Source organism: Bombina bombina, chromosome 2 (genome assembly GCF_027579735.1).
Source record: "Bombina bombina isolate aBomBom1 chromosome 2, aBomBom1.pri, whole genome shotgun sequence".
NCBI lineage: Eukaryota > Metazoa > Chordata > Amphibia > Anura > Bombinatoridae > Bombina > Bombina bombina.
In genome coordinates this window covers 617,892,537-617,907,077 of record NC_069500.1, presented here as the reverse complement: position 1 = coordinate 617,907,077, position 14,541 = coordinate 617,892,537, and the positions used below count along the sequence as shown (strand labels likewise).

At 39.8% G+C, this 14,541-nt stretch overlaps 1 protein-coding gene across 1 annotated transcript in view; it reads right to left on the bottom strand.

The window, feature by feature from the left end:
• Nucleotides 1-14,541, bottom strand: part of RCL1 (RNA terminal phosphate cyclase like 1) — a 119,583-nt gene that overhangs the window by 90,712 nt on the left and 14,330 nt on the right. The window contains exons 3-4 of the mRNA XM_053702552.1: nt 8,462-8,637; nt 7,780-7,854 (exon numbers count right to left, since the gene is read on the bottom strand). Of these exons, the coding sequence (XP_053558527.1) occupies nt 7,780-7,854; nt 8,462-8,637 (251 nt within the window). The remainder of the gene's footprint in view (nt 1-7,779; nt 7,855-8,461; nt 8,638-14,541) is intronic.

Below are 14,541 nucleotides of genomic sequence, written 5' to 3'. Positions count from 1 at the left end.
AATTACTAGTGGGAACCAATACCCAAGCTAGAGGACACGGAATGAATAGGTAGGGAGAATAAGACAGGCAGACCTAAACAGAAGGCACCACAGCTTGAAGAACCTTTCTCCTAAAGGAAGCATCAGCCAAGGCAAAAGTATCAAATTTATAAAATTTGGGGGGAAAAAAAGTGTGCAGAGAAGACAGTTGCAGCCTTGCATCTCTGTTCCACAGAAGCTTAATTTTTAAAAGCCCAAGAAGACGAGACAACCCTCGTGGAATAAGCCGTAATTCTCTCAGGAGGCTGCTGTCTAACAGTCTCATAAGGAAAACGAATCATACTTCTCAAACAGAAAGAAAGTAGTAGCGGTAGCCTTCTGACCTTTACGCTTTCCCAAGAAACAAATAAAAAGAGAAGAAGACTGGCGAAAATCCTTAGTCGCCTGTAAATAGAATTTAAAGAGATACTGAACCCAAAAATGTTTTCTTTTGCGATTCAGATAGAGAATGCAATTTTAAGCAACTTTCTAATATACTCCTATTATCAAATTTTCTTCGTTCTCTTGCTATCTTTACTTTAAAAAGAAAGTCCAGACCCTGGACAGCACTTGTTTATTGGTGGGTGAATTTATCCACCAATCAGCAAGAACAACCCAGGTTGTTCACCAAAAATGGGCTGGCATCTAAACTTACATTCTTGATTTCAAATAAAGATACCAATAGAATGAAGAGCATTTGCTAATAGGAGTAAATTAGCAAGTTGCTTAAAATTGCATGCTCTGAATCACAAAAGAAATTTGGGGGTTTACTGTCCTTTTAACCCCTTAACGACCAAGGAGGTGCCAGGCACGTCCTCCATTGGATGTCACTTAACGTCCAAGGACGTGCCTGGGTTTGAAGCTCCTTAAGCGATCCGGATCACTTCCAGCAGCTTTTAACGGTACTGCAGTGATGCCTCAATAGAGGCATCACTGCAATACCTTTTTTGGCACACCGATGCAGAGAGCCACTCTGTGGCCCTCTCTGCATCGGCCAGCGATGGTGCCGATCGTTGGTGGGTGGGAGCAGCTGCAGGGAGGAGGCCCATCGATGGCAATCTTCCGGCCAGCATTCGGAAAAGATTGTCGGGGGCGCGCGTGCATGCCATCCGGTATTAACAATTTTAAAGTGGTGGGAGAGGGTGGTGGGTGGCAGAGGAGGGGGAAATAATTTTTAAAAATAGGTCTGGGAGGGTATGGAGGGGGGCCAGCTACACTACAGAACAGTAATTATCAAAAAAACAAAACAAAAAAAAAAAAAAACATTTAAATGCAAAGTGGGTACTGGCAGACAGCTGCAAGGAACCACAATGGTAGAAAATAATTAGTGGGGGAGGGTTAGAGAGCTCTTTGGGGAGGGATTAATGAGGTTGGGGGCTAAGGGGGATCATACACAGAAGATTTTTTTTTTTTTTTTTTTTTTTTTTTTTGTGCCAGTACTTAAAAGGGACACTAAACCCCAATTTTTTCTTTGATGATTCAGATAGAGCATGCAATTTTAAGCAACTTTCTAATTTACTCCTATTATCAATTTTTCTTCGTTCTCTTCCTATCTTTATTTTAAAAGCAGGAATGTGATGCATAGGAGCCGGCCCATTTTTTGGTTTGGAACCTGGGTTATGCTTGCTTACTGGTGGGTAAATGTAAGCCTCTAATAAGCAAGCGCTATCCACGGTGCTGAACCTTAAATGGGCTGGCTGCTAAGATTTACATTCCTGCTTTTAAAATAAAGATAGCAAGAGAACTAAGAAAATTTGATAATAGGCGTAAATTAGAAAGTTGCTTAAAATGACATGCTCTATCTGAACCATGAAAGAAAAAAATTTGGGTTCAGTGTCCCTTTAAGATGGAGGGGGCAATTGTGGGATGAGAGCTGTTTGGGAGGGATCAGGGTGTGGGATGTGTCAGGTGAAAGGCTACACTAAAGCTAAAATTAACCCTACAAACTACCTAATTAACCCCGTCACTGCTGTGGATAATACAAGTGTGGTGCACAGCGGAATTTAGCGGCCTTCTAATTACCAAAAAGTAATGCCACAGCCATAAATGTCTACTATTTCTGAACAAAGGGGATCCCAGAAAAGCATTTACAACCATGTGTGCCATAATTGCACAAGTTGTTTGTAAATTTCAGTGAGAAACCTAAAGTTTGTGAAAAAGTGAACAATTTTTTTTATTTGATAGCATTTGGCGGTGAAATGGTGGCATGAAATATACCAAAATGGGCCTAGATCAATACTTTGGGTTGTCTACTAAAAAAAAATACATACATACATACATACACACACGTCAAGGGATATTCAGGGATTCCTGACAGATATCAGTGTTCCAATGTAACTATCGCTAATTTTGAGGGAAAAAAAAAAAAAATTGGTTTGGAAATAGCAAAGTGCTACTTGTATTTATTGCCCCATAACTTGCAAATAAAGCAAAGAACGTGTAAACATTTTATTTCTAAACTCAGGACAAAATTTAGAAACTATTTAGCATGGGTGTTTTTTTGGTGGTTGTAGATGTGCAATAGATTTTGGGGGTCAAAGTTAGAAAAAGTGTGTTTTTTTCCCCATTTTATAATTTTTTTATAGTAAATTATAAGATATGATGAAAATAATGGCATCTTTAGAAAGTCCATTTAATGTCGAGAAAAACGGTATATAATAATGTGTGGGTACAGTAAATGAGTAAGGAAAATTACAGCTCAACACAAACGCCACAGAAATGTAAAAATATCCTTAGTCCCAAACGGTCAGAAAATGGAAAAGTGCTGTGGTCACTAAGGGGTTAAGGGCATGCACAACATCCAAGTTGTGCAACAGACGCTCCTTATGAGAAGGATTGGGACAGAAAGGAGGAACAACAATTTCCTGGTTAATATTTCTATCCAAAAACACCTTCAAGAGAAACCCCAATTTAGTACGAAGAACCGCCTTATCTGCATGAAAAATAAGGTAAGGCGAATCACACTGCAAAGTCGAGAGTTCCGAATCTGAGCAGAAGAGAGAGCAATAAGAAACAAAACCTTCCAAGATAGCAACTTAATATCTTTAGAATGCATTGGCGAAAACTGAGCCTGCTGCAAAACAAGGTTAAGACTCCAAGGAAAGTAAAAGATTTAAACACAGGCCTGACTCTGACCAAGGCCTGACAAAAGGATTGAACATCTGGCACAACCACCAGACGCTTATGCAACAGAATAGATAAAGCAGAAATCTGATCTTTCAGAGTACTGCTTGATAATCCTGTCTCCAAACCTTCCTGGAGAAGAGACAAAATTCTAGGAATCCTGACCCTACTCCAAGAGTAGCCCTTAGAGTCACACCAATAAAAAAAATTAAAAAAAAATAATAAAAAATAAAAATTGTATTTACGCCATACCTTATGGTACATTTTAAGAGTAACAGGCTTGCGAGCCTGGATCATAGTCTTAATGACCGACTCAGAAAAAAACATGCTTAGACAGAACTAAGTGTTCAATCTCCAAGCAGTCAGCTTCAGAGAAACGAGATTTGGATGGAGGAATGGACCCTGAGTTAGAAGGTCCTTCTTCAGAGGCAACCTCCAAGGAGGCAGAGACGACATCACTAGATCTGCATACCAGATCCTGCAAGGCCATGTAGGAGCTATAAGAATTACAGATGCTCTCTCCAGTTTGATACAAGCAATGACTCGTGGAAGGAGAGCAAACGGAGGAAACAGAAAAGCTAGACCGAACACCCAAGGAATCGGCAGAGCATCTATCAGAGCTGCCTGCGGATCTCGACCTTTAACCATACCTTGGAAGCTTGGCATTCTATCGAGACGCCATAAGATTCAACTCCGGCACCCCCTACTTCAACTCAGAGTTCCTCCCTGATGGTTGATGTAAGCCACTGAGGTTATATTGTCCGACTGGAACCTGATGAACCGGGCCGAGGCTAACTGAGGCCAGGCGAGCATTTAAGATTGCTCTCAGCTCTAGAATGTTTATGGGTAGAACAGCCTCTGACCGAGTCTATGTTCCCTGAGCCTTTAGGGAGCCCAAGAATGTTCCACATCCCAGAAGGCTGGTGTCTGTTGTCACAATCACCCAAGAGGGTCTGCGAAAGCAGGTTCCCGGGGAGAGATGATCCTGAGACAACCACCAAAGTAGAGAATCCCTTGTCTCCTGCTCCAGCTGTAATCGCGGAGACAGATCCGCATAATCTCCATTTCACTGCCTGAGCATGCTTAACTGCAGAGGTCTGAGGTGGAAACGGGCGAACGGGATGATGCCCATTGCCGCTACCATCAGCCCAATTACCTCCATGCACTGAGCCACTGACGGCCGAGGAGAGTACTGAAGTGCTAGGCAAGAATTGAAAATCTTAGATTTCCTGACTTCTGTCAGAAAAATTTTCATTGATAAGGAGTCTATTATGGTTCCCAAGAAAACTACCCTTGTAGTTTGAACTAAGGAACTCTTTTCCAAATTCACCTTCCATCCGTGAGACCGCAGGAAAGCTAACAACATTTCCGTGTGTGATCTTGCTTGTTGAAAAGAAGGCGCTTGAACCAGAATGTCGTCCAGATAAGGTGCCACTGCAATGCCACACAATCTGAGCACCGTCAGCAGGGATCCCAGAACATTTTTTAAAAAAAAAAAATGCTGGGTGCTGTGGCAAGGCCGAATGAAAGAGCCACGAACTGGAAGTGTTTGTCTAGAAAAGTAAACCTTAGAAACTTGTGATGGTCCCTGTGGATGGGAACATACAAGTAAGCGTCCTTTAAATCCACTGCGGTCATAAATTGATCCCCTTGGACCAAAGGAAAAATGGAACGAATAGTTTCAATCTTGAAGGACGGCACTCTGAGAAACTTGTTTAGACTTTTGAGATCTAAAATTGGTCTGAAGATTCCCTCCTTATTGGGAACCACGTACAGATTTGAATAGAATCCCAGACCTCGTTCCTGCATTGGAACAGGAACTATCACTCCCAGGTCGGAGAGGTCCCGTACACAGTGTAAGGAAGCCTCTTTTTGTCTGGTCTACAAATAATCTTGAAAGCAGAAACCTGCCCCTGGGAGGAAAAAAATTCTTGAACTCAAGTTTGTATCCCTGGGACACAATATCCACCGCCCAGGGATCTTGAACATCTCAAACCCAAGCCTGAGCAAAGAAGGAAAGCCTGCCCCCCCACAAGATTCGGTCCCGGATCGGGGGCAGGCTATTCATGCTGTTTTTTATTCAATAGCAGGCTTCTTGGATTGCTTTCCCCTGTTCCAAGACTGATTGGGTCTCCAGGAAGGCTTGGACTGCTGCTGCTTGGAAGAGGGAGTGGAAGGAAGGATTTCCCTTGAAATTTCGAAAGGAACGAAAATCACTCTTGACATCCTTTTTGTTTATTTCTCTTATCCTGAGGGAGGGAATGTCCTTTACCTCCCGTAATATCAGAAATGATCCAAAACAAGGTCTTTCCCTTGTAAGGAATCGCCAAAAGTTTAGACTTAATAACCTGAAGGGAAGCATCTGTAATAAAGGAGTTGGCCAACTTAAGGGCCTTTATCCTATCCTGGATTTCTTCGAGGGGAAGGTCTGCCCGAATAGAATCAGACAACGCATCAACCCAGTATGCTGCCGCATTAGTGAGACAGTAACAATACAAACCGCAGGTTGCCATTGTAAACCCTGGTGTACATACATTCTCTTGAGCAACCCCTCTAACTTCTTATCCAGAGGATCCTTAAAGGAACAACTATCCTCTATGGGAATAGTAGTTCTCATGGCTAGCGTGGAAATTGCCCCTTCCACCTTGGGTACCGTCTGCCAAGACTCCTTGATAGATTCTGCTGTAGGAAACTTTTTTTAAAATAGGGAATGGAGAAAAAGGGATACCCTGTCTCTCCCATTCCTTAGCAATAATCTCTGTAGCCCTATCTGGCATAGGAAATACTTCCACCATGGAGGGCACGTCAAAATACTTGTTTAGTTTACTGGACTTTTTAGGTTCGACTACGACAGTGTCGGAGTCGTCCAGGGTAACTAAAACCTCCTTAAGTAACAAACAGAGGTGTTCAAGCTTAAACCTGAAAGAAACAACTTCAGTATCAGATAAAGGTATTACACTGCCGAGTGAGATTTCCCCCTCAGATACTACCAAAGTATCTTCCTCTTCAGGTTTCTGGGAAGAAATTCGGAATAGCCACTACTATATCAGCAACCTTATTGACTGATTGAATACATTTCCTCTTGCCCTTTCCCTGCAGCATGGGAAAAGCAGACAATGCATTAGATACCGCCGATAACATTAGGGAAGCGATGTCTTGCAAGGTAACTCCAGGTGGAGTTTGAGAGGAAGCGCAGGGCACTGCATGTGTGGGCGATACTTGAGGAGAAAGTTGTCAGACTCCTGAACAGCATCCGCCTTAGAAAATGTTGGCTCAGAAAAAAGTCTATCCCTATAATTTAAACGCTCTCTCAATACATGAGGAACAGAAAGTGTTTGGTGGTTCCACATTGGCATCAAAACAAAGAACAAGTGACAGGGCCTCTTGGTCCATTCTGACTCACAATGGATGAAATAATCAAATAAAAAGCTTAAATTTTTTAATAAAAATTAAAACAGAAAAAAACGTTACCGTCTCTTTAAGTATTAAAAAGTAACTTATTTTTGTATGCAGAGGGGGCTAAATATCTACACAAATACTGCAGAACACCTCTACACCTCAGCCTAACTTTGCTGAAGTGCCTACCTGCCCTGCTGACACTAGCTACAATCCCCTCAGCAAAAGATCCGGAACTCAGCTGTCGATAACAAACCGCTGAGGAATTTGTTTATAACACTCTCATTCCTCCCGATATCAGGAAGTGCTGAAAAAGTGGCGTGCAACCCAAATTGCCGCCTCACATAGCTCCACCCATCGTGGGCGTCTCAAAAAAAAAATCTCCCGGTCGGCATCTTATGTTAAAGTTAAGCCACTGGGAGCAGTGAAAAACCACCTCATACTGAGCCTAACATCTCCTCAGCCCCAGTGCCTGCCTAAAGTGCTATCGTATAAGTCCCCTCCTTTTATCTATAGGAGGATTTAATGTCCCAAGTAAATAAAGTGCTCCAACTTCCGCAGAGATCCTTTTATTTCCCAGACCCAGAATAATAGGTCAGCACTTACCTCTTAAATCTGCCAGACAGCAAGGCAGCTCACCAGGTTTGAGATGTCCTCTCCCTAACATAGCCCTGTGGAGAAAAAGATAAAGACCGAGTAATCTTACTCAGGCTATCAGGATTAGGGCAGCATAAATTACATGGGAGGCGCAGTGAGAATTATGTCCCACAAGTTCCCATTGCTCTAAAGCCACCACTGCTCTATTGAAGAGACTGATAAGGACTACGGCTACACCCCAGAACAAAGCAGCACAATCTTGAACTACTTTACCACTTCCGTGCTCCAACGTAGGCAAAGAGAATGACTGGAGTTAGAGGGAAGGGAGGTAATATTGAAGAGCTTTGCGGTGGTGCTCTCTGCCACCTCCTGCTGGGCAGGAGTGATATTCCAAATAGTAATTAGATGATCCGTGGACTCATCGTGTCATTAGAAAGAAAAGGACTTTAGTACCACAAGAATTATTTTGTCAGATGTCCTTTAAAGAAGGAAAGGAAATTAAAAACAAAAAAAACCTTCAAACTGATTTTGCTTGTGCAAAACCAACAAAGGGAACAAAAGGCAAATTTAATACACAAACACATACGTGCACATACATATAAACCTCAGTATTGTTTTACATTTAACTGCATATTAAGTGCTTACTTTCAACTCAAAGTGTTCACCATCTATGCCAAACTTTTTCAGTAATGGGATGGCTGTAGCTTTAAGCGAATCCACCTAAGGAGGGGAGAGAAAAAAAAACAAAAAACGCAAGAATAAAATGAGCACAATTTAAAAATGTGTAACATGTTATTTGAAAAGATTTGGAAAAACAGCATAAATTAATATATAATATATTTAATAATAATAAATCCACCAGCCGCAGATAATGCTGATGTTTTTTTTGAGTGCGAAACAAAGTGTATCCACAGTACTGTAATAAAACAAAAAGGCAGCGCTCTAAAGGCACAGCATCACTTAGACTTCTTGTCCCCTCAAACTTTATCACAAAGAGAGAGCACTATTTTAAATAGCTTTTTAATATGTAGTGAACAGGTAGTGAGCCGGATGGGAAGCTCCTAATTCTTTCAGACCATTTCATCTGCACTTTGAGATAAGTGCTCTCTCTTTGCGAGTATTCTTATTTTGGGATAAAGTTTGAGGGTACAAGAAGTCTAAGTGATGCTGTGCCTTTGGAGCGCCATTTTGTTTTATTACAGTACGTTTTTTGTTTTTTATGAGTATGCCCTGACTCAAGGTATATGACTACTATAATTCTCAAAGAAAGAGCAAATTTATCACATTATTTACAATTACAAACGTTTATTTACAGGCCTGAACTCACAGAGGGATCAACTTGATCATTGGTGACTCCTCGGAGGGTGATCTTTAATGGGTGCTTCATAAATGGAGCCAGGCAAAAGAGGCTTTCCAAGTAGTAGCCAATAGAGCGCTGTACATTACAGTCGTGTTCCAATGCTCCACCAAACAGTAGACCAGGCTGATAGTATATAGAAGTACCTGTTTAAGAGTAATAGTTGAGTACAGATGAATACCATTTTTAGTAAAAACTAAATAAAAAAAATTTATAAAAAAAAATTATAAAAAACCATTCGTAAAATTAAAGGTTTAAATATTAGGATATGGTTTCAAATTATACATAGCACCACCCTTGGTTATCACGTACATCAAAGAAGCCAAGATATAGCAAAGTTTAAACTAAAACACTTATTTTACAAATAAATAATTAAAAGGGACAGTCTAGGCCAAAATAAACTTTCATGATTCAGATAGAGCATGTAATTTTAAACAATTTTCCAGTTTACTTTTATCACCAATTTCGCTTTGTGGCTTGGTATTCTTAGTTGAAAGCTTAACCTAGGAGGTTCATATGCTAATTTCTTAGACCTTGAAGCCCACCTCTTTCAGATTGCATTTTAACAGTTTTTCACCACTAGAGGGTGTTAGTTCACGTATTTCATATAGATAACACTGTGCTCGTGCACGAGAAGTTATCTGGGAGCAGGCACTGATTGGCTAGACTGCAAGTCTGTCAAAAGAACTGAAAAAGGGGCAGTTTGCAGAGGCTTAGATACAAGATAATCACAGAGGTTGAAAGTATATTATTATAACTGTTGGTTATGCAAAACTGGGAAATGGGTAATAAAGGGATTATCTATCTTTTAAAACAATAAAAATTCTGGTGTAGACTGTCCCTTTAATATGGATTCAGATAGAGCATGTAATTTTAAGCAACTTTCTAATTTACTCATATTATTCATTTATTTTTTCTCTTGGTATCTTTTTTAAAAAGCAGGAATGTAAGCTTAGAAGCCGGCCCATTTTTGGCTCAGCACCTGGGTAGCTCTTGCCGATTGGTAGCTAAAAGTAAAACATTTTACTAATTTTATGCCACAACAATGTGCATAACAAAAAACACACATTAAATACCATGCGCCAAGTAATCTAAAGATAAAACATAACATATCTTACCTAATAAAATTAAATTCTTTCATGGTGGCAAGAGTTCACAACCTGTTACATATGGTATATACATTCCAACCAGGAGGTGGCAAAGTTTCCCAAACCCAAAAAAGCCCTCATATACCTCAGTTTAAACGTATAGTCAAGCGGTGAGGTGTAAGGAGGAGTAAGATCCAAAAAATAAGAGTAGGGAAAAAAAAAAATAGGATGTGCTTAAAACAAAAACAACCCCAAATGGGTGGGGGCTCGTGGACTCTCACCACCATGAAATTCATATAAATTATGTTTTCTTCCATATAGGTGGCAAGAGTCCACAACCTGTTACATATGGGATCTAATACCCAAGCTGTGGAAGTCCACAAGTAACAATAAAAGGGAGGGATAGAAAAAGTTTTTCACTGAGAAATGAAATCCACAACCCAAAACAAAAATATATGCATCTCTTATGATCAACGCAAAATATAGGCACAATCATCAAACTGAGAGAACTGCCTTAAAGACCCTTCTACCAAAGGCTGCATCTGAGGAAAGCAGCAACATCAAACTTGTAAAATTTTGTAAAGCTATGCAAAGAAGACCAAGTGGCAGCCTTGCAAATTTGATCAACTGAAGCCTCATTCTTCAAAGCCCAAGATGTGGCAACTGATCTAGTAGTACATGAGCTGTAATTCTCTGTGGCAGAGGCTGAGCTGCCACCAAAAAAGCTCTGAATCATACGTTTTAACCAAGAGGCTAAAGAAATAGAGGCGAAGAGAAGAAAAAAAAAAAAAGGGGAGCAAAAAACCAGACTAGAAGCGGGTCTCAAATCTTTAGTAACATCAACATAATACTTCTATGATCTAACAACATCCAGAAAATTAAAATATGTTTCAGAAGCATTTTTCTGACCAGGACATAAGGAAAGTGGGGGGGGAACACAAAAACAACACACCTCGCACACATTATCCCTACTAAAAAGTTATGAGAAGAATCAACTTCATGCACTCACGAGAGAGAGCAGACAATTCAGAAACTCTTCTAGCAGAAGAGACGGCCAAAAGAAACACCACTTTCCAGGAAAGTAGTTTAAATGTCCAATTTATGCATAGAATCAAAAAGGAGGAGTCTGCAAAACTCTTAACACTAAGTTAAGGCTCGATGGAGGAGCAATAGGCCCGCAAAACAGGTTTAATTCGGACTAAAGCCTAAAAAAATAAATAAAATTTAAAAAAAAAAAAAATCAATGAATTGGAAAGATTAGCAATCTTCCTATGAATTACAAAAAGAGCAGAAATGCGTCCTTTAAAAGAATTGGCACATAAACATTTATCTAAACCATCCTACAAAAGCTGAAGAATCCTAGGAATTCTAAAGGAATGCCAAGAAAAATTGTGGTTGATACACCAAGAAATAAGTTTTCCAACTTTTGTGATAAATTTTCCTAGAAACAGGTTTAGGAGCTTGAATCAGAGTGTTAATCAGAGAATCTGAGAAGCCTCTATGACTCAGAACTAAGCATTCAATTTCCATGCCATCAAGTTTAGATATTTTAAATCTGGATGGAAGGACCTTGAGACAGAAGGTCTGGACTTAGAGGAAGAGGTCAAGGCGGGCAATTGGACATTCAAACCAGATCCGCATACCAAATCCTGTGAGGCCCCGCTGGGGCAATCAAAATTACAAATGACTTACAATTTTATCTTGGAAATTACTCTGGAAAGCAGGATCAGAGGAGGTAACAAGTAAGCAGGCTTGCAGGACGGACCAAGGAACTGCTAGAGCATCTACTACCACTGCCTGAGGATCCCTAAACCTCAAAATGAACCTGTAAAGTTTGTTGTTCAAACGAGAGGTCATCAGATCGATTCCTGGTAGACCCCATTATTCCACAATCAGAACACATCCTGATGGAGACCAATCTCTTGGCTGTAGATACTGACGAGTGAGAAAGTCTGCCTCCCAGTTCCTCCCGTCTAAGAGCATTCGAGACACTTCTATCATAGCCAGGGAACTGCAAGTTCCCCCTTGATTATTGACTTAAGCTACTGCTGTCATATTGTCTGTCTGAAAACTGAGATACAGCTCCCTTTTCAATAGAGGCCAAGCCTGAAGGGCCCTGAAAAGTACACAGTTCTAAAAATATTGAATACAATCCTTGCCACCCGAGGATTCCAAACCCCCTGCGCTGTCAGAGATCCCCAACTTGAAAAAAAAAGACATGCATCTGTGGTGATCACAGGCCAGGTAGGACGAGCAAAAGAAGCCCCCTGAATAATAAACTGGTGATTCAGCCACCAAGTCAGGGATAGGTGTGTGCTGGGATCTAAGAATATCACTTGGGATATCTGTATGCTGCATCAATGGTGCAAGGATTATACTCAAAGCGGAAGAGTTCTCATATGAAATCAAGCAAATGGAATTGTGTCCAAAGCTGCAATCATGAGGCCTAGTAGTTCCATACAGAAAGTCACTGAATGGAATGAGAGAAACTGAAGGTACAGACAAGTTGACATCAAATTTAATTTTTCTCTGTTCTGTGAGTGAAAGAGTCATGGACACAGAATCTATTTGGAAACCTAAAATGTTGACCCTTGTCTGAGGAATCAAAAAACTCTGGTCTTAGAAGAGACAATAGTTTTTCCGTGTAAAATTCTGCTGAAAGAAAAGGATTGAGCTAGTACCAAGATATTGTCCAGGTAAGGAAATACAACAATACCCTGAGCTCTGATTACAGATAAATGGGTATTGAGAACCTTAGTAAAATGTTCTTGGAGCTGTAGCTAGACTAAATGGAAGAGCAACAAACTGATAATATTTTTCCAGAAAAGTTAAAGGGACAGTCTACACCAGAATTGTTATTGTTTTAAAAGATAGATAATCCCATTTTTACCCATTCCCCAGTTTTGAATAACCAACAGTTATATTTATATATTTTTTTACATCTGTGATTATCTTGTATCTAAGACTCTGCAAACTGCCCCTTTATTTCAATTATTTTGACAGACTTGCAGTTTAGCCAATCAGTGATGGCTCCCAGGTAACTTCACGTGCATGAGCACAGTGTTATCTATATGAAAAACCATGAACTAACACCCTCTAGTGGTGAAAAACCTGTTAAAAAGCATTCTTAAGAGGCGGCCTTCGAGGTCTAAGAAATTAGCATATGAACCTCCTAGGTTAAGCTTTTAACTAAGAATACCAAGAGAACAAAGAAAAATTGGTGATTAAAGTAAATTGGAAAATTGTTTAAAATTACATGCCCTATCTGAATCATGAAAGTTTTTTTTGGACTAGATTGTCCCTTTAATCTCAGAAACTGGTGGTGTTCAGAGTGAATTGGGATGTGAAGGTAAGCATCTTTTAAATCTACTGTAGACATAAAGTGACCTTGTTCTATAAAAGGCAGAATAGTCCTTATAGTTTCCATTTTGAAAGTTGGTATTCTTACAAATTTGTTTCAAGTTTTCAGATCCAAGATTGGTCTGAAGGAATATTCCTCTTTTGAAACAATAGATTTCTGAGACAAATTGAAAAAAAGCTTGAGCTTTTATTTGATGTATGGAATATGGGTCAGAAAGAACATTCTTGTGGAAGGTCTTGTTCTGAATCCTATTTGATATCTGAGAAATGTTCTGAACCCAATGTTCTGGGACAGATCGAAACCAAGCCTCATCTGCCCCCTACCAGGAATACTGGATTGGGAGCAGTACCTTCATGCGGTCTTGGAGGCTGGACCAGATTTCCCATTGGGTCTCCAGACCAAGCCAGAGGAGCTGTTTTTAGCTGAGGAGGCAGTTTTCTGTTCTCTAATCTGACGAATAGAATGAAAATAAATTAGGCGCTTAAAAAAAAAAAAAAAAAAAACTTGAAGAAAAGCACCTTTACCTCAAGTAATAGTAGAAATAATAGACTCTAGCTAAGACCCAAAATAATTTGTTTCCTTGAAAAGAGAAAGTAATCTAGGATTTAGATATATCAGCATTCCAGAATTTAAAGACATGCTTTTGATATTGGATTTTCATAATATTAAAATACTGCATCAAAAAAAAATAAAAAAAATATTTGCATTCTGAAGCAAATGCAATAGATTAAAACGTTCAGGGTCAGTAGAAACCTGCTGTGCAGGACTGGCTAACCAGTAAGTGGAAGCAGCAGCTATGTCAGCGATAGATATAGCTGGTCTGCATATATATCCAGAATGGAGAAATGCCCTCCTTAGGAAGTTTCGAATTACCTTTCTAAAGGCTCTATAAAAGACGTACTGCCTTCTAAAGGAATAGTAGTACGTTTGTGCTAGAGTGGAAATGGCCCCATCCACTTTGAGAACTGTTTCCCACAACTCTAAATTAGCAGCAGGTAAAGGGTACAATTTCTTAAACTTTGTAGAAAGACTAAAAAGGACACACCTGGTTTAGACCATTACTTAGCAACCATATCAGAGACTGCATCAGGTATAGGGAAAACCTCAGGGAGATTAACAACCGTTTTATATACTGAACTTAAACTATTACAGTGCCTGTCATCAGAAAGTTTAGAATATTCACCCTCTAAAGTGACTAAGACCTCCATTAAAAGAACAAATGTGTTCAAAGGAGGAATTATCAGATTGTACGTCAGATAAGGGAACCTCACTCTCAGAGAAAGCCTCATTGTTCAGAAGATACTTCATTATTCTTTGGATCAAAACATACATTACTAGTAGAAGGTAAAACATGAACTGACCTTTTTCACTTATTAGAAGACGGTAGAGCAGCCAGTGCCTCCATGATAGTAATAGTGTTCAAATTTTTCATTGCTGGAGGTACTTCATCTGCATCTACCTGTAAAGGACAGTAGGTGCACTAGTACACATAGAAACATCATTAGACTTATCAGTATGTGATAAATCTAAACATGAGCCACATAAATGAGCTGAAGGTACTTCAGTTGTTTTACAATAAGCACTTAATATTGGTGTGCTTA